The 20,689-nt window shown below is 39.8% G+C and overlaps 1 protein-coding gene across 2 annotated transcripts in view; it reads right to left on the bottom strand.

The window, feature by feature from the left end:
• The window catches only part of rapgef5a (Rap guanine nucleotide exchange factor (GEF) 5a), a 117,945-nt gene extending 110,585 nt beyond the window's left edge, over window positions 1–7,360 (bottom strand). For both annotated transcript variants that reach the window (XM_063015108.1, XM_063015113.1), the window contains exon 1: window positions 6,987–7,360. In XM_063015108.1, coding sequence (XP_062871178.1) covers window positions 6,987–7,133 — 147 coding nt within the window. In that variant the 5' untranslated portion in view covers window positions 7,134–7,360. The remainder of the gene's footprint in view (window positions 1–6,986) is intronic.
• Window positions 7,361–20,689: the final 13,329 nt, after the last annotated feature.

Raw genomic sequence — 20,689 nt, 5'->3', positions numbered from 1 at the left:
TCTAGTTTGTTTTCTCATAATTAGGGCCCTACTAAATGTCCAGAAAATTGTGCTTAATTTCACAGATTTTTTTTTTTCAAAAATCACAGATTTCACAGATTTTTAAAGAAAAGTGCCACATTTAATTTCATTACACGATAGAATAAATGGAAACTACAATACACAGCACAGCCTACCTCTGTGTCCACAGAATTGGTTGGGAGTTTTCCAAACTCAGTTATCTGAGTAGTGTTTTTAGCTGCTTTCAGACTTCGAAATCTTGGACATTTTGACTAATCTATTGCTAACTGAATTGCCGTAGGATTGCTGGGACCGCCTAATAATGCAAATTAACCAGTAATTGTGAGGCACTTGAACGCTACGCAAATTAAATGTTACATCGGTAAACACAAACCTTAAAGTTTGAATTTCACAGCATATTGCATATTGCAGGGGAAAGGCTAGATGTAGCTCAGTGGTTAAGGTACTGGACTAGTAATCAGAAGGTTGCCGGTTCAAGCCCCGCCACCACCAACTTGCCACTGTTGGGTCCCTGAGCATGGTCCTTAACCCTTTCAGTTCAGCGTTCAGTCATAATTGTAAGTCGCTTTGGATAAAGCGTCTGCTAAATGCTGAAAATGTTAATGAAAATGTTATGGTCCGTGACACAATTTTCACGGCCGTGAATTCGGTAGAGCCTTATTTATAATGCTTACATTTTCTTTTAACTCCAAAAACATGCGTGTTGTTGAAGTAGCTGCTTAAAATTGCCCTCATATGTTAGTAAGTAAGTCATTGTTGGAGTAAGTATTGCCCTATAAAGAACTGATGCCTTGACCATTGTGTATGGCTCTGCCTTGCACCCAAGACCTAATCAAAATTAAGTAGTTACCTATGATAAAAAAAAATTACATTTACATTTGCAGCATTTAGCAGATGCTTTTATTTAAAACAACCTACAATTATGACTAAATATAATTCAAGCAATTGAAGCTGAAGGGCCTTACTCAGAGGCCCAACAGTGGGAACTTAGAGGTTTACTCTGATCACTAGTGCAGTACCTTAACCGCTGAGATTCCACTGCCCAATAATCGAATTATCATAATGCTAATAAAAAATATATATCGGGCACTAAGTTGGTGCTAGTCTTGAGGATTTGATCCAGGGTTCAAATATCCAGCTGTGTCATCAGTTTATCTGGCATCTACATACAGACATGACTGTCTATGTCTGAAGGAGAGGGGAATGACCGAGGCCCCGCAACGGATGATGGATTGGCGTCTGAATTGTGCCGAATGATTTCGGGGAAGTCTGACCTATCGCAACCCTGACCAGAATAAAGTGGTAATACAAGCATGAAAATAAAATGAAATGAAAAAATACATTCTAAACTGCAGCACCCAAAGTAGTCTTGTACAAAACTGGACTAAACAACTGCTAAATAGCCTTTACTGTGTGTAGATAAATGCAATGTTTTTTCCTGATTCAGAAAAGAATGAAGCCTTGTTGGCATTAATAGTGATTTCATATATACTGTATGTATATATTTTTTCTTTGTTACTTTATATTATTATTATTATTATGTTCACAGCCGTGTAAATCACGTCACAGACCTTAAAACAAGCCTTTTCTCATGTAATATGCAATTTGCTGTAAAATTCAAAATTTAAGGTTTGTGTTTAGCGATTTACCATTTTCGCCTCACGATTACTGGTTAATTTGCACTATGAGGCGGTCCTAGCAATCCTACGGCAATTCAGTTAGCAATCGGTTATCCAAAATGTCCAAGATCTCAACCAATTACGTGGATGCAGGGGGGGGGGTGTCAAAAGATGGATGAATATTTTCATCTTTGAGACCTTCGATGGATGTTCTAGGTTTACGTTCAACCATTAAGGTAGGCTGTGCTGTGTATTGTAGCTTTCATTTATTCTAGCAGTCAATTTATGAGTGTTATTTAATTACTGCCATGAAATGTGGCACTTTTCTGTAAAAATCTGTGAAATCTGTGGTTCTTTAAAAACCAGGTCCCGTGAATTTAGTAGGGCCCTAATTATAATTGTCCATCGTCTAATGGTAGGGATGTAACGATGCACCACAAGACAGTTAAAAATCGGTGCACATGTGGCACGATTCGAATCGGTAATTAATGTAAAATAAATCAATATTCACTTTAAACAGCAGAGGGCACAGGCGCCATTCACCTCGCCTGGTTGACGGCACTTGCCGGGTTGCCAGGTACGGGATTTTCCAGCCAAATTATTTAAGTGAGGATACTTTCTTTATTTGTTTTATTCATTTTTTTTTTTTACACATAAATGGGAAATGTGCAGCATTGTTTTGCATAGTTTGTACCTACCTCAGAAATAAAAGGGCATTCATTATTTAGATAAATAAAAGATAAGCACAAATACAGTATTTTATTTTTTAAGAGAGATAATAAAAGGAAACTTTGTCATAATTTGTCTTCAATTTCATTTTGTTTAAAAAATCGGGAACAAATTGTATTGTGAACCCAGTATCGTGAATCGTATCGCATCGTGGGTAGAGTGTATCGTTACATCCCTATCTAATGGTGTCTGATTATCCTTTAAAAGAATTTGGCAAATTAAATTTCTATAAAGACTTCCTTTTAGTTACCATGTCAACTCACAGTAAGCTTCTGTTGCAAAGTAATTCAAACCATCAGTAGCATGATGGCATCAGTAAATGTCCTAGGTTTACATACAGGATGTCAACTGTGCCATTAAAAACCAACCATTTTTATAAAATGAAAGAAAAGTTGTAACATCTGTTACTGATTTAGTGCTTCATGGCACGATCAGCTCCGATACCATGACCAGCCCTGATATGCATCAGTGAATCCCTCCTTAAAGTGCTCACAGTCTGCAGTGAGACAGTCCACCTTTTATTCCAGAGCTACTCATTCATCACAGGGCGATGCACCTGTCTGCAAGGGTTCATCTCACTGCCTCCTGAGGACAACTATTACATGGGCTACAGCGCACAAAACCCCTTACTTCCTACAAACGTGCCCTAGGTAGTAGGACAAAACAACACTGTGCTCAACTGCAATACAGCCTGCATTATGTTAGAATTATACCAGCAAACCCTTGGTATGTGATCAAACAGCTTAAGGATTACATACATACATTATATAGAAATAATCACTTGAGAACATAGAAGTGTGGGCAGCACTTTCATGTATCGCAGGCAATGTTCGAAATGTATCGAAAGTGGCCCACAGGCTTCAGGTTAAGAACTACTAAAGTAAGCACTCTCTCATAAAGGCTGTATTCTAAACAGCGCCTGATGATTTTGTGGTAAGAGGAGGTACAGTTTTAGGACAATGCCTTAAACCTTAGAAAAAACATAAGCAATGCAATGCAGAATTACGACTGTTGGCAACATTCACTAAAAACTCATCACAGCAATTTTAACCAAATCTTGGCCAGAAGTATGTGGACACAGCTCCTGATTATCAAGTTCAGGTAATTCAGCCACGCTCCTTGCTAATAGGTGTATAAGATTAGTGACAGGCAATGTATTTTATGCTTTCATTGTGGCAACATTTTGAAGAAGGCCTTTTTCTAGTCCAGTTTGACCTATACAATAAGACGTGTTTTAATGAGTTTGGTGTGACGAAACTTCGGTGACTTGCATTAAAATCCCTGACCATAATGCATCTGAACACTCTAAGACAAAATCAGAACATCAGTTGCAGTTGCATTAATGCCAGACCTCATAGATGCTCTCACCTCATGGTCACAAATTCCTACATACACAGTTTACACTGTTGTGGAAAGCCTTCCCAGAATAGATTAGGCTGTGACAACTGGGGACCAACACTGTACTTGGTTTGCATGCACATGGTTTTAAATGCAATGTCCAACAAGCTCATGGTCAAGCTCATTGCTTTATATAGTGTATAATGTTACTAAATAGATAGCAAATTATTGTTTGCCTATAGTCGTTTGGCTTGCTGAACACTCTGTAGTGTGTATATGTGGACAGTTTATTTATAGTGGTTGGTATACTGTTATTACCATTCTGAGATGTGGTAATATCTGGCCAATCCCTACTAAAAAGGTGTTTTTGGGTAAAATGCTATAAAGAAAGGAAAATACAATTTAAAGAATTTAAAGATTTCTAGCAAGCATTGTGCATATTTTAATAGCTAATTACATGCCTAAAATAGGCTTAAAAACATAAAGCTAAAAATGTTTAGATTATTGAGGTTAAGAGTAGGGTTATTATAATCAATAGTCAATAGTATACACTACAAAATAGTCTAGGGAAGGGAAATACAGCCAACATCTACCATAGTATATGTGATTCATACCACTGTAAGTGTCTATATCACAACTACTTTTTGCTTTTAAAAATTTTTTTAATTTATATATATATATACATATATATACTGTATATATATATATATATATATATATATATATATATATATATATATATATAGAGAGAGAGAGAGAGAGAGAGAGAGAGAGAGAGAGAGAGAGAGAGAGAGAGTATATGGTCAAATATGGCATGTGTTAGATTATCCAGCTTGGTATGACATTCTTATATATCTTAACCATATTTACATGATGGAGCTCGTGCTTTCAATTACAACACTGGATTGATTAAATTGATTAAATTCACTCTATTTTTTCTCTCCTGTGGAAGGAATCTAAAGTTGTTTTGTACAGTACTTTTAATATAAGCAGCACTATTTTGTGACAGCTTAAAAACGTCTTTAATTATCTACAAAGCAATATAAACAGTAAGGCAAAACATCTGCCTGTAGACAGTTTTCTATTGTCAGTCAGTCATGAGTCATATCACACAGCTTTAATGGGGACTCAGTGTTCCCTCTAACAACCATACACCACACTTTTGACATGTTTACCATATGTTATGGATGTTTTAACAAAATTGGAGTACCATAAAATGATAAAACCGTTTACTCTTCATGGTTAAGATTAAAGTATTTACTTTTGATGGCTAAGATTCAGAGTGGGATTAATAATATTTAGTTACAATAATAAACAATAATTAGGATAGTAAAACTAACTTGTACAAGCGTGTTTGTATCTCCTTATGATGAGTACAGACTACATGACAGTTTTGACAGGAAAGGACATTTCACTGGTCCCCATGAAAATGTAAATTATGTCCTTTGAGTAGTAATGTTTAGAGGCAAGGTGGCTCGCCTCTAGTCATTGTTTATAAGAGGTTTGACATGTTCTTAATGTCAGTCTAGGTTTTGTCTGGGTACTCCAGTGCCCTCCAACATCCTATAATATGAGGTAGATGGAGTGGCTACTACTAGTTAGTTCTTTATCCAAAATGGATAAAGTGGAAAACGAATGAATGGATGGATGAATTGTTGTATTATTAATTATTATGCAACAGTAATGCACACGTTAATAAAAAACCTAATACAGATAGTAGGGCTGGACGGTATGACGGTACATTCGATATGATAGAGGTTTTCTCGATATGATGAAAAAAAAAGAAACAAAAACAGATAGAGGATGAAGAGTGGGAGACCAAATATGCACCAGAGGAACCTGCCAAAGAAATGAGCCGTGTTGGCAGTTTAGAACAGACTAAAGCCACGGCTGTTGCAAACAACGACATTACAAATGCAGTAACATTCCACATATGCAAGGAAATGAGCGTTCAGAGCAATAATTAAAACAGATTCCAGGTATGTGTTACCGGTGCAGAAATACTACAAACGGAGATAGTCGTCCACTTTTCTACAACAGACCTGCGAATAAGTTGTCCAGTATATTTTGCAAACGTCATTTGATTTGTTAAAGGGTGAGCTAAAGGTAATTGTATAATACTTAAATATTAAATAAACAATAAAAATTTTTATATATTGCAACTGTTTCACGTGTACTGATTCTATCATATATGGTGTCATTTTGTGGGGTCAAGCAAACCTTACAGTACTCAAAACCTTCATTATAAAACAGATAGTTCGATTGGCTGAGCCGCGTTCTAAGCCGTTGTAAAATCCCCGATATACGCACACCTATTACCACCTCACATCATTCCATATTAATACACCACTAAAAAGAAAAGAAAAAGTACAAACTTGGTTGAACACTATTTTAAGTCATGTACTATACATGGAAATGTCCAGATTAATATAAACAGTAATCCCATCCAAGAAATCGTGTAATAGTGTTTGTGGAGGAATGTTTATTGCGAATGTTATGTTCGCCCTCATGTTGCCTAGCAACACTGTTAACGGACTACCTGATTTCGCGGAAGAATGCTTTTTGTAAGTGTTTTTGTAAATAAAAACATTCATAAATTGAACATTGTTGTATTTTATTATATTTTATGTTGACCGCCGTTTTATAAAAGCAATAAGCCACTCGAGACCGTGCGTTACTGCTATGATTATATCACGGGGAAAGACGTTTCTCGGTCTCTTGTGGCTTATTGCTTTATTATATACATGATAAACTTAAAACTTTTTATATTATATGTACTTATGGCAGTAGAACAAGCCACAGAAATGTAAAAGGTCCCAGTAATAAAAAAAAAACATATCGTAATATACCGTGAAACCGTCAGAATCTTAAAAAATACCGTGATACAAATTTTTGGTCATACCGCCCAGCCCTAACAAATAGTAAAAGTAATGATCGTGTGTGTGTGTGTGTGTGTGTGTGTGTGTGTGTGTGTGCGTGTGCGTGTGGAAGATTCTTGTTGCCTTAGATACGGCAACTGAAAAACGGGCGGCACTAACGAATTCACTCAAAATAAAGGACAAATCAATACAAAATCAATCCACACGTTTTAAATTCGTGAAGCATGCTGAGTCGGTGGCATTCAGTAACAAACAGGAGTGTTATTGATGACGGTGATGCAGTGATAGGTTTGGATGCGGGGGCGACTGGAACCTGGAGGGGGGGGGGGCAGCTTTAAAAATAACGATGGACGTCGGGAGCAAAATGAAAAGCTGTCAGTGATGTAAAACGTTTACTCACGCTCTTCTTTCTGAGATGCAAACCATGTTTTAATAAACCAGGCAGGTCCCGGATCTTCTGCTTGATCTGAACCTGTTCCCGCGCGTTGCGGTTCCATCTCCAGGTGGCCAGCAGTCCGTCCTCCGCGCTGCTCTCCGACTCCTCCATGTCTCCTACCGGAGAGAAGCTTCAGCCGTGTCCGCCTCCGCCCACCACCATTCCCCGTGTTCACACTCACCGAACCTCGTTCGCTAAATCCGTTTTCCTGAACTCGGTTATTAAAGCCACCTGAGCACCGAAAGTACCGAGACGCACAGCGCAGTGTGCAGCTTAACGACTTTCTGCAGCTCCACCCTCACTCATATTGCCATCGGTGCAGAGCGCGTGTGCGCGCGTGATCGTGTGCGCGCGTCTGCGTGTGTTTGTGTGCGCGCGTGTGTGTGTCAGGAGCACGATGGGGTGGAGGAGGGGTAGGTGACAGTGTTACAGGTGCGGCAGGAAGCAGCCATGCATCACTTCCACCTTGTCCTCCAGCCACAGGGAATTTGACTCCCCCTTTTTGGCACAATTAGTTCATTTTTCATCATTGGAAAGCTCTCAATACCTAGGACTGGGTGCAGGCCAAGATCACAACCATGACAGGGCACCGATTCTCACAGGGCGTCACACACCCACCTATTCAATCGCTCACTAACATATCAGGGCAATTTAAGGTCGCCAGACACCTAGGGGCATGTTTTTGGGAATGGGGTAGCAGGCGAGTTGGAAGATGTTTTAAGTAGGGGGGCTAAACACACACACACACACACACACACACACACCACACACCACACACACGCACACACACACATGGGACTGGAATAAACTGCCCAAACAAGCAATACTTGCTTGACAAAATCAAAACTATAAATTTTGTCTTAGCTCCTGTCACAGGTGCTGAATAGTCAAACCATCAATGCTTCAAAAAAATACAAATGTTTCATTACAGTTAGGTGTAACAACATCTGGATCACAGAGCTTTAAATTCACTGTGTGAACCTCTGTAAACAGTGCAGCAAAGTCTGGATTGTGGATTCAACTGTGTCAGAAATCTGGCAACCTTTTGGTTATTTTAAGCATGAATGCTATTTGATTGGCCAATCTACTGTTTAAATACTATGCTTAAACATGAATAGATGTTTTAGAGATGTACTGTAGATGCAGGCAGCAGAATACACAAACTCTTTTTTTTGTATTTTATTTTTATTTTTTTTATTAGGGGCAAGCCGTAGCCTAGTGGTTAAAGTACAGGACTAGTAATCAGAAGGTTGCTGGTTCAAGCCCCACCATGGCCAGGTTGCTGCTGTTGGGCCCTTGAGCAAGGCCCTTAACTCTCAGTTGCTCAGACTGTATACTGTAACTATAATGTAAGTCGCTTTGGATAAAGGCGCCTGCTAAATGCTGTAAATGTAAATTATTTTTATATTTATTGCTTGTTTTTATGCTGTTAGTTAATGTTGTGTGTATGTAAGAAGTTGTTGTCTGATGTGTGCTGCTGTAACAAAGACATTTCCTGCAAAGGATCAATAATGTATCTATCTATCTATCTATCTATCTATCTATCTATCTATCTATCTATCATCTATCTATCTATCTATCTATCTACATTTTCGGCATTTAGCGCACACTTTTAGCAAAGCGACTTACAGTTGTGACTATACAATCTAAGCAATTGAGGGATAAGGGCCTTGATCAAGGGCCCAACAGTGGCAACTTGTCAGTGGTGAGGCTTAAACCAGCAACCTTTTGGTTACTGTACCAGTACCTTAACCACAAGGCTACAGCTGCCTACATGGCTGCCTAAACCTTTCACTGAAGGCACCATTTCATCACTTCATATTGATGTTTCAGTTTTTATACCCATCATGCAAGGAAGAAAATAAATATATAATTAGATGCAGATAATTGGATGCTGTAGGTAATGTTGTCGCCTTGCAGCAAGAAGGGCATGGTTTTGATTCTTGGCTGGGCGGCCAGGGTCCTTTCTGTTCCACCTGTATCCACAGTCCAAAGACATGTAGTCGACCCAGTTAGAGCCACTAAAATTGCCTTAATGTTAGAGTGTGTGAATTTGTATTTGGTGTGTCTGCCCAGTATTAGACTGACGACCTGTCCGGGGTGTTTACTTTGTACCAATGGATCAGACCCACTACAACTCTTACCAGAATAAAGCAGTAGTAAAACAGACAGTGTTTTAATCAATTAATGAATTAGGACTATTAGGATGATGTGCAGAGAAAATCATCGGCTGCCAGCTTTCCACTCTGGAAGATCTGTACTCGTCTAGGATGAGAAAGAGGGCAGGAGGGCAGGGAAGACCATGGCGGACTCTTCACACCCTGTTCACTCATTTTTCCAGCGGTTTACATCCCAGTGGAGACAGAGAGTGCGAGCCTTAAAGACTCGGACCAACCGTCACCTCCACAGCTTCTTTCCACAGGCCATCACCATACTTAAAAAGGACTACTCCCACATTCCTCCGCTTTAACAATCGCACATGGACTTCAACTAACATGCTGCACATCACACGTGCCTTCCACATTCTTCCCTTACTAAACATTTGCACCTTTTTACTTGGAATATCTATTGCACAATTTTTTATACTTGTCTGGCAGTGTACTGTACTATACATCTGTATTGCAAACTTTATCGGATGCTATACTGTTGTTGTTGCTGCTATATTTTTTTCCCTCTGGTTGTTGTTGCTGCTATTTTTTTTATTCTACGTTTATATACTGTATAGTACAACTTTCTATTATTTAATTAGATGTTGGGGTTTTTTTTGTTTTGTTTTTCCCCTTTTCTCCCACTTTAGTGCATCCAATTTCTACCCATCAATCATCCTCTTACTAATGCTGGTCCCTGCTCCTGATTGGGGAGGACGAGGCTGCTCCACGCCCCCTCCGACACGTGCACAGCAATCGAACATCTAATCACCTACACTTGACGAGTGCAGTGCAGTATAGCGCTGTGTACGGAGAGCCACACCCCCTACCGCACTCCTTTCCCATCTCCGTGCAGGTGCCACCAACCAGCCAGCAGAGGTCATAATCGCACTAGTCTGAAAAAGAGTCCACATCCGGCTTTAATCATGCCCCTATCTGAACAACAGGCCAATCGTTATTCATGTAGCCACTTAGCCTCAGCCGGAAGGCAGAGCCAAGATTCGATACCATGTATTCGAGATCTCAGCTCTGGCGAACAGCGTGTGTTTTTACCGCTGCACCACCTGAGCGGCATTTAATTAGATGTTTATATGTTGACACCTGCACCAAAAGAAATTCCTTGTACTTAGCGAAATAAATAAAGATTCTGATTCTGATCAGACTGAATGTATTAGGCAGAAAATCCCAAAAAAATGGATCAAAATTGGCTATCTATACTTAATTTTTCAGAATGTCTTTGCCTTTTGAACTGCTTCCCTGTTCATTTATTTATTCATCTTCAATAACCTTTTCATTCTAATTAGGGTCCGGGACCACCTGGAAAAACTTACTTAGGGCAAAAAATACTCCCTGTAGGGCACCTATCACAGAGCATCACATATTTACCCATTCCCTTACATGTAGGCGGGAATTTACTGCAAGTCCATTTCTAGTTTCAGGTTCCCAGATCCTGGTGCTGTGTAGCACTGTTACACCACTATTACATCATCTAAAAAGTGTAGTGGTAATACTTCAGCTCCAAACTCATAAGCAAGTCATCAATGAATCTATTAACACAATGGCAGTGCGACTTTCAGTTCAGGTCTGTTTCATATTTGTATGTTTCTGGGACACAGTACAAGGTACTTAGTCCCCCAACTTAGTCTGATAGTGAGAGAAAAAGCTATAGGAGGGTATCTAGTATAACAGACAACAAGAGACTCAGCTGTGCAAACAAACACAGAAGTTCATTTCACCACCTGGGTACCAGTACATAGAGCCTTGATACCTGTCATCCCTGAGTTCTGATAGGTGGATCAAGAAGAACCAGACTTGCAACTTGAATGATACGATGGACAAAATGAGATTTTATACGTGCTTTGAGGTAGGTCACAGTTTGTCTGTTTTGCCTTTGTTCATTGTTTTAAATTGAATGCAGGCAGCTACAGGAAGCCAGTGACAAGAGCGCAGCAGTGTGTAATGTGGCAGTGCTTGGGTAGATTGGCCTGTGGCTGCATTCAGACACAGTTAAGTGAAAATATGTGGCTGTAAGAGAAAATGTACTCGCCTGTCGACTCAAAATGAGCCCTTGGTAGCTTTTTCCCAGTGAGACATAATTTATTTCCATACACCCACTACCATACTGATATGATTAGACAATGAGCTAGATTAAATATAGCCAGTTGTGACTGAAAAGGTAGGATTTGTAAAAAGTGCTCCTAGGCAGTTGTAGCCTACGGTACTGGTTCAAGCCCCACCATTGCCAGGTTGCTACTGTTGGGTCATTGAGCAAGGCCCTTAACTTATAACAATATACCATCATAGTAGTGTAAGTCACTTTGGATAAAAGCGTCTGCTAAATGCTGCAAATGTAAATGCTTGGTTGAAAAAACACCTGCAACCACACCAACCCTTTGAGGATTATCCTGGATACTCCTGTTTTTTTATCAGTTTTACCTGCACTACTCTATTATCCTAACCTAAATCACACGACGATCAGCTTAACCAGATCATCACAGTATTAGAGCCAAACATCTCAAAACTTTGGTAGATTTCAAAGAATAGAGTTAAATGTGAATCCAGACGTTAGGGTCTCACAATCACTTCTATGCTTGTTTTCCTATAAGATAAAGATAAAACACAATATAGAGTACATGGACTATGGGATTATAGGAATTTATCTGAGAATCTTGCTTTAATAAGACATTTTTTCTGAAGGATTAACCTTTGGCAGTCAGTTAGTTGCCTATTGTCTTGATAGACATTTGTCCTAATCAATAGTCTTGTTTTACCTTATTAAGGATCACATTACACCTCCGTCATTTGGGTGGTGAAGCGATCTAATATAGAATTTTGAATCTCAGCAGTGCTATCGGCTGGCGGGATATGATCAGCTATGTGTGAGGAGTGGGGCAGTGGCCGAAGCCCTAAAATGGATATGCCTGCCCAGGGTTTTTTGGAGAAAAAGGACAGCTCTGCTCTCGGCCTGGCATCTAAACAGACATAAAGGTTATGTCTGAGGAAGGGATGGCGTCAGATGAACCTGCAGTGGATTGGCCAATTTATCTTGTTATTGTTTAATGTTTCAAAATGGTGCAACCTGAAGGTATCAAATTCTATATGTGTTTATATTTACAAAATACAATAAAGCCAGTAAAACATTGGAACTTCTTTCTCTGTACTGTTTGTCAGTTAAAGGTTAATCAACAAATATAAATGTCATCAACATTTCTGGCAACAGAGTTTAATAGTATGGATTTTATCTGGGAGTTGCAGAATAGTAATAATAGTAGAAGTAGTAATTAGTAATAATTTTAATTCATTCAATTATGGAAAAATAGTTGTGACGTATAATTAGCTTTTTATTGGAAGCTGGTTTTGGTCTAGATTGATTTTTGCATTTGTCAGCAGCTTTTGGAGTCTTATTTGGATTCAGAGTGGAAGTTTGTTTAGGGATTAATTTGCATTTGGTGTGGCTAGATTTGGCTATGAGTTGGATTTGGCTCTTGCTTAGTGTCTAGCTTAGGACCTAATTGGTTTGGGAGATTGCCTGGATTTGGTGTGGGAGCTAATTTTTAAGTCTGGGTAAGATTTGGTGTGGGGTCTGGATCGGATTCGGTACAGAGGAGGTCTAGTTTTGGAGATGGTTTGTCGGTCTAATTTGGATTTAAAAATTCATACTACAGATTTGTAGTTAAAGCTTAATGTTGAAGTAAATTAGGTTAAATATGGGTCTGATTATGATTTGGCATGGGAACTGGTATAGAGTCTAGTTTAGTTCTATTGTGAGAACTGGAGTAGTAGGTGTAGGTAAATCTTTTGGACTTTCTTTAGGGCTTGAGTTAGTATTGGTGTTGGTGTGGGAGTCTTTTATGGTACTGCTGTTGGGATTAAACCTGTTGTTTGTTTCTTTTATTGATTGTACACCCTGATGTTTTTTCCCATTACTTTTTGACACAATCTGTCAGATAGTCACGCTGTTTGAACTGCATGGTGGGTAGGAAATGGTTTGTAGCTGTATCAAATGCTTGGTAGCCCCCAGGCTTAAAAACTGACCTTTGGTTGGGTAACTGATGGTTTACAAACCTTATTGCCTTTACATCACAAACCTACACCAACCAGGCATAACATTATGACCACTGACAGTTGAAGTGAATAACACTGATTATCTCTTCATCACGGCACCTGTTAGTAGGTGGGATATATTAGGCTGCAAGTGAACATTTTATTCTCAAACTTGATGTGTTAGAAGCAGGAAAAATGCACAAGCGTAAGGATTTGAGCGAGTTTGACAAGGGTCGAATTGTAATGGCTAGACAACTGGGTCAGAGCATCTCCAAAACTACAGCTCTTGTGGGGTGTTCCCGGTCTGCAGTGGTCAGTATCTATCAAAAGTGGTCCAAGGAAGGAACAGTGGTAAACCGGCGACAGGGTCAAGGGCGGCCAAGGCTCATTGATGCATGTGGGGAGCGAAGGCTGGCCTGTGTGGTCTGATCCAACTGCTGAAGAAGTTAATGCTGGTTCTGATAGAAAGGTGTCAGAATACACAGCGCATCACAGTTTGTTGCTTTTGGGGCAGCAAAAGGGGGACCAACACAATATTAGGAAGGTGGTCATAATGTTATGCCTAATCGGTGTAGTTTGGCCTTCAGTATTTTAAAGCCTTATAAAGTACAGTTTATAAGGCGTCTACTATCTACCCTGAACTGCACATTTTTATGGTAAAGTGCATACACAGCAGCGTGAATGCACCTAGCTAAACCGATCTCTTTAGATCCTGTGGAACAGATGGCCAGCAGGTGACATTTGAGCACATTGTCTAAGTGCAAAATAGCCTGCATGTATACAACAGGATTAAAGACCTTTATCAAAGGTTTTGAAATAATGGGGGCACGATGGATGCACAATCCCTACATGACAGTCCTAAAAAGTGTAAAGATGAGCAGAGAGTGAGGTCTGGGGGGATGGGTAAGACAAAAAAGTGTTCATATTCTTTCTATCCTTTCAGTTTAGACCTTCTAGTGGTGTTATGTGACACAAGGACCACAAGGAACCAGGTTTTATTGTGTGGGCTTTAGCAAAGAGCTAAGCTATAGAGAAAGCAGTTCAGCAATATGAGCTGCAATCTTCTTTTTATGGAAATCTAATAACATCTTTGCTACTATGTTATTCTGTTTTTTCCCCTGTTCTTACTCTCCAAGGATTCATATGAAGTTCTGGAAGCACTTTTCCTCCCTCTTTATCCCCCTGTAGTGCTGTAATATTTCTTTGTAATTTCGAAAAGTTTAAAATATTAATATAGAACCAGAATGCCTCAGCCTGAAAAAGCTTAGCTTAAAGCCAAAGAGTAAAAAAGTAATAATCATACTCAGTGCTGCATATAAACAACACTGTTTAAACTCCCTCCAACATCCTCACACAAAGATCTCTTATAGAAAGTGTGGTACACTGATATCCAAGAGGATTTATAGTACAGAACCAACATTACATTATGTGATGACAGGAATCATATACTCTAGAGCTGTAAACAGCTGTTAAGCTTCAGTAATGGGTGTAATGGACGCTAGCCCCAGGGTCCAGGATTCAACACCAGAGACTGAAACCATCAGTTCACAGCAGCAGCAGGGGCGAGAATTTCCCCTGACAGCAATTGATGTCATGTTTTTATTTTCCTCTAGAGCATCTTTTTGCTCTTTTGTACCATTAAGGGGTCCCTGTCCTTCTTCTTCCCAGAGGACATAATGGTCAGTGTAGAAGTCTTGTTTGTACTGACATGGTAACACACAGTAGCTGCTGTATTACGTCCTCTCCAGCACATAAAAGAACACTATAGTGAATCTGATTCTTATGGTGAATTTAAAAAGTACTCAGACCTCTTGACTTTTTTGGTGTTTACTGTGTTTTTTTTTTATTTTTGTTTTTTTATGCATTTTTCCCCCCTTTTTCTCCCTTTTAGTGCATCCAATTGCCCGATTGCGTCATGCTTCCTCTCCACCAATGGAGATTGAGGAGAATGAAGCTAACCCACACCCCCTCCGACACTTGGGCAGCATGCCGTATGCATCTTATCACCTACACTTTGACGAGTGCTGCAGTGCAGCTCAGCGTTGTGTACGGAGAGACACACCTTGAGAGCACTCTTTTCTCATCTCTGTGCAGGCGCCATCAATCAGCCAGCAGAAATTGTAATTGCACCAGTCATGGGAGAGAGAACCTATCCGGCTTAGTCCGGCTCATATCTGAACAGCAGGCCAATCGTTGTTCATGTGGCCGCTCATCCTTAGCTGGCAGGCAGAGCTGAGATTCGATACGATGTATTCGAGATCCCAGCTCTGGTTCCAGTGTGTGTTTTTACCGCTGCGCCACCTGAGTGGCTGTTTATTGTGTTGTTAATCTACAATTATTCACCTATAATGTCAATAATTATTAATTAGTAATCATTTTAATTAATTAATTATTATTAGTTGTTATGTCTAATTAGATTTTTTACAAGGAGCTGGCTTGGGTCTAGCATGAATTATGTGTTTAACAGCAGTTTTCATTTAGTGTGAAAGTATGATTGGTTGTGTCTAGCCTAGGACCTAAAATTGTTTAGATTTGGTGTGGGGTCTGGAAAGGATTCGGTTCAGTGTGGTTTAAGGTCTGGTTTTGGAGATGGTTCGTAGGTCTAATTTGTAGTGCTGTGCTAAGCTATTAAATGAGATCTTACTGTAATTTGAAGAGCTTAAGAACATAAAGCTCAGCATAGAGGGATTCAGTACAGAAGTGGTTTAAGGTCTGGTTTTGAGGATGGTTTGTAGGTCTAATTTGTAGTTAATGTGTAGATTACTTTAATCTATTGTATAATTATTCAATGGTGTAGAATGGTACATAATAATAAAAAAAAGTGTAGAGTTTTTAAAAACAATAATAAAAAATCAAAGACAAATCTCATTGACAAAAGTATTCACACCCTTTATTGAATACTTTGCAAAAGTCTTTTTGGCAGCAAGTACAACTGATACAGTCTTCCTAGGGTCTTTACTAAATCCAGTGTATTTACTAAATCCTTAAAGTAGGTCTATAATTATCACATAGAATTATCAGAATTTTGAGTTATACTAAAAAAATAAGTATTTGAAAAAAACATGAGATTTACATTTTACATATACAGCATTTAGCAGACACTTTTATCCAAAGCGACTTACATTACAGTTACAGTACACAGTCTGGGCAATTGAGGGTTAAGGGCAACCTGGCAGTTGTGAGCCTTGAACCAGCGACCTTCTGATTACTAGTCCAGTATCTTAACCACTAGGCTACAGCTTAAGATGACCAGCCTTTGACTTTGACTAGCCCAGTATAAAAGTCATTGTTTTCACTTTCATTCATTTAGGTATACATTTTAAGTGTTTAAATGTAACAGCAGAAGATCTGATAAAGCATACACAATGTCAAGCTATTACACTTTAAAGATCTTACTGTAATTTAAAGAGCTTAAGAACATAAAGTTAAACACAACCAGAGTCAATAAATTCACCTACACCTGATTGTATTCTCATGTATGGGTTATGGGTAGAGGTGCTGAGCCTGACTGACTGATACCACTGCAGAGAGGAGTTGTATAATCCTCAAAGACACATCATTCTCATCCCTGATTAGCATGCAGGACAAGTCCTGTCTCTTTACTTCCCTGAGCTCTGTGTATGTGGAAGGACAAGCTGAGCACTGTTTGACACAGCTGAACAGCAACGCCACATGACGTTCAGTAATTTCAGCTTGTGTTTGAATGCAAACCTAAATTGCAACCTAAATAAACAACAATATTATTCATAAGAATTCTTATTCATAAGAATACCCAAATACCAATATGAAGGTATCATCACTGGGTAGGGAGTAAACAATGATTTCATATAGCCTCACAGCAAGAAGGTCCTGAGTTCAATTCCCAGGTGGAGCAGTCCGGGTCCTTTCTGTGTGGAGTTTGCATGTTTTCCCTGTGTCTGCATGGGTTTCCTCCGGGAGCTACGGTTTCCTCCCACAGTCCAAAGACGTGCAAGTGACGTGAATTAGAGATACAAAATTGTCCATGACTCTGTTTGACATTAAAATGGTGTAATTGTGTAATTAGTAATTACCTGTTCTGTCATAAATGTAACCAAAGTGTGTAAAACATGACATGTTAGGGCGCCCATGTGGCGCTGCGGGATATTCTGCAAGCACACCAGCGCCAAGATTCTGAACTCCCCGGTTCATATCTCGGCTCTGCTACCGGTCGGCTGGCCGCCATCTAGCAAGCACAATTAGCAGTGCCTGCAGCAGACACAGATTGGCCACCGTGTCTGCTGGGTGGTAAAATGACCGGACCAAGTGGGTGGGGTCTTCAAACGCTGTGCAAGGATCCTGGTTAGCAGAACGAGGTGCCTGTACAGAAGCGCACGTCGGCGAGCAAGTGAGCAGCAATATACCCTCCTCGAGAGCAATCAGGGATCCACAGCAGGGACTGTTTTTGTTTTTTTTTACTATTTTTATTTATGCATTTTCTCCCAATGTAGTCTTCCGCTGCTGGGGACCATGATCACATCTGAGGAGACTATATTTGTCCGACACATGCTCCCTCCAACATGCATTCAGTTTACCAACCTCCTCTTATTCGCCCATACTTGAATGGATTTGTGCATTGAGAGTCACACACTGACCTCCACATCTGTACAGGCGGCTCGGGCTACTCACCAGGGTCCTTACACAGCATCAAAGACCCCACTCCTTTTTTAGTCTGGTCTATTCCCACCCAGCAGATTAGTGGCCAATTTTATCTGCTGCAGGCACTTAAAAATGTGCCTGCTAAGAGGTAACCAGCCGACCAGTAGCAGAGCTGAGATTGGTACTGCTTCAGAATTCCAGCACTGGTGTTCTAGCGGAATATCCCGCAGTGCCACCTGGGCGCCAAACAGAGGCTGTTTTTAATGGTTTGTTCTGGATCCCTCAGTTAGCCTTGGTAAGGGAAAATGTAAATGCTACAGAATATAGTAGCATCCTACGTAAATGTGTGCTCTCAATTTTTCATGTCTGGGGAAGATTTTTTATTTAAGAATGCCAGTTTATCCATGCACAAGGTGAGACCCAACCAGAAATGTGATGTGGAAGAACTTGTACAGAAACCTATGCTCAACCTCATTTAACAACCATAGGATGAATCGGACCACCAACTCTAAGCACATCAACCTCAACCTCACATCAACATCAGAGGCAGACCTCGGAGTTACTTCCACAATCATGTTCTGAGGTGTAATGGAAAACTGTCACAAAAATGACGTGGCCAGAGTGGGATAATCCGCTAGCACACCAGTTCCTGGGTTTGAATCTTGGCTCTGCTACAGGTCGGCTGGGCGCCCTCTAGCAGGCACAACTGGCTAATGCTTGCAGCAGACAAAATTGGCCTCCAGTCTTTTGGGTGGAAAAGACCAGACTAAGGGGTGGGAGTGTGTGTCAGGTGAATATACACCCTCCTTGGATTCCTTTAGGGTCCCCAGCAGCAGATTGGCTACACTAAATTGGGAGAAAAAGGGGGGAAAGTCTTGTATGTGAAATTTTGGTGTCAGGCATCCACATCTTTGACCATTCATTGTGTATGAGAGAAAGTGAGGAAGAGAAAATAATTCATAAAAAAGATCAATTGTGTGTCCCAGAAGAAAAACTTCCTTTTGTCGTTTCATCCTTTACTGGAGGAAGCCTTTCATCCCCTACAGATAAACCTCCTTCATATCTCCTGTTTTTCATTCTGCACACACACACATACACACACAGCTGTTCTTACATGCACATCCTCTCTTATTCACAGACAGAACCCTTCAGATTAAGTCTTGATTAAATATTGAAGAACCGCGTGGCAAGTAGAGCAGCAAATCCAATTCCAGTTCAACAGAGGCCAACATGCAGTGAAGAGGAGGGAGTGAAGAGGAATGTCGGGAATAACAAGTAAATACAGGAGACGAGAGGAAGGAAATAATATAAGAGGAGTAAAGTGTTAATGGAATACAGGAACAGTAAGTGATTTAATTACAGGCCAGAATACTTCAGTTAAGTATATGCATTAAACAGCTTATATCAACAAAGCCTTTCAATCTCAGCCCTGTATATACTTCAGAAATAGCAATCTGTTTTAAAAAATTATCAACGCAAGACAAAATAATTTAGGTATTTTACAATCTACCAACATACTTATGTGAAGATATTTCAGGAATCCAGGAAATTCTCAGTCTGTGTAGTACAACACCATAAATCACTATTAAATGGGAATGCAATTTTGAGCCCTCATTCAGCATTGCACGAGAAACTGTCATACAACATAAACATAGCTTTATGGGCTTGGTGTTACTTCAGAAAACCATTGGCACTTAACACAGTTCACAGCTGCAACAAGAAATTCAACCTGAAAGTCTATTATGCAAAAAGAAAGCCATACAATTATTCTATGCAGAAATGCCACTGATATCAGCGAAAGGTACAAAAGCCAACATCTGTGATGGTGTGAGGGTAGATCAGTGCCCTTGGCATGGAGTACTGTATGATGGCACCATTGACGCAGTGGAGTGGGATTTTATTAAGACGTCAAGGTGACATCTTACTTGGAAAGATGTTTATTTCACCAAGATCTCTACATGTTGCAATAATACCCTATGCACCTTGTACAAAAACATTTTTATCTGCAGTATTATTATCAACGCAACTGAATTTTGATTGTAATCTTGTAAATGTAATGTATATATAAATAAATGCAGTAATTCATTCATTCATTCGTTGTCTGTTTTATCACCCCTTTATCCTTCAGGGTTGCAGTGGGTACGATTCACTAAGCACTAAGATTCACTAAAAAGAAACACACAGGTCACCAGTTCATCACAGGGCAAACACACACACACACACTAACAAATAAGGGCATTTTTTATTTCTCGAATTAACTTAAGTGCATGTTTTTGTAGTGTTGGCGGAAACTGGAGCTCTCAGAGGAAACCCACACATACACGGGGAGAACATGCAAACTCCACACAGAAAGGACCCGGACCGCTCGATTAGGAATGAAACCCAGAACCTTGCTGTGAGATGACAATTAAAACGTAGTTCAACACTTGTTTTCATTAATCTACGTGCATTTTTTTCAAGTACATGTGTGGCTTTGGCCTAAAATTAATAACCTTAATAGCTGAGTAAAGCGTCATTTATTTAGTTTTGTTTTTCTTTGCTGCGTCTGCTTTCTTTGACAACGAACTTACAGGTGAAGAGGATTGGTCTCTACTGCCATCTAGTGAGCAACATTGATAAGTAAATATCTCGCATACTGTATATATACAGAAATGATTTTGAAAAAACAGAGAAATTACAATAATCATCGAAGTTAATCGCTGAATAGATGGATCAATGAAAGTTCAGTATGACTGTACCCCTGTGCACAAAGTAAGGACAGTTGTAGCCTAGTGGTTAAGGTACTGGTTCAAGCCCCACCACTGCCAGGTTGCCACTGTTGGGCCCTTGAGCAAGGCCCTTAACAATCAATTGCTTAGA

The sequence above is a fragment of the Trichomycterus rosablanca genome, chromosome 2 (assembly GCF_030014385.1).
Source record: "Trichomycterus rosablanca isolate fTriRos1 chromosome 2, fTriRos1.hap1, whole genome shotgun sequence".
NCBI classification, from domain to species: domain Eukaryota; kingdom Metazoa; phylum Chordata; class Actinopteri; order Siluriformes; family Trichomycteridae; genus Trichomycterus; species Trichomycterus rosablanca.
The sequence above is the reverse complement of the archived record's forward strand: the minus strand, read 5'-3'. Positions and strand labels throughout refer to the sequence as shown.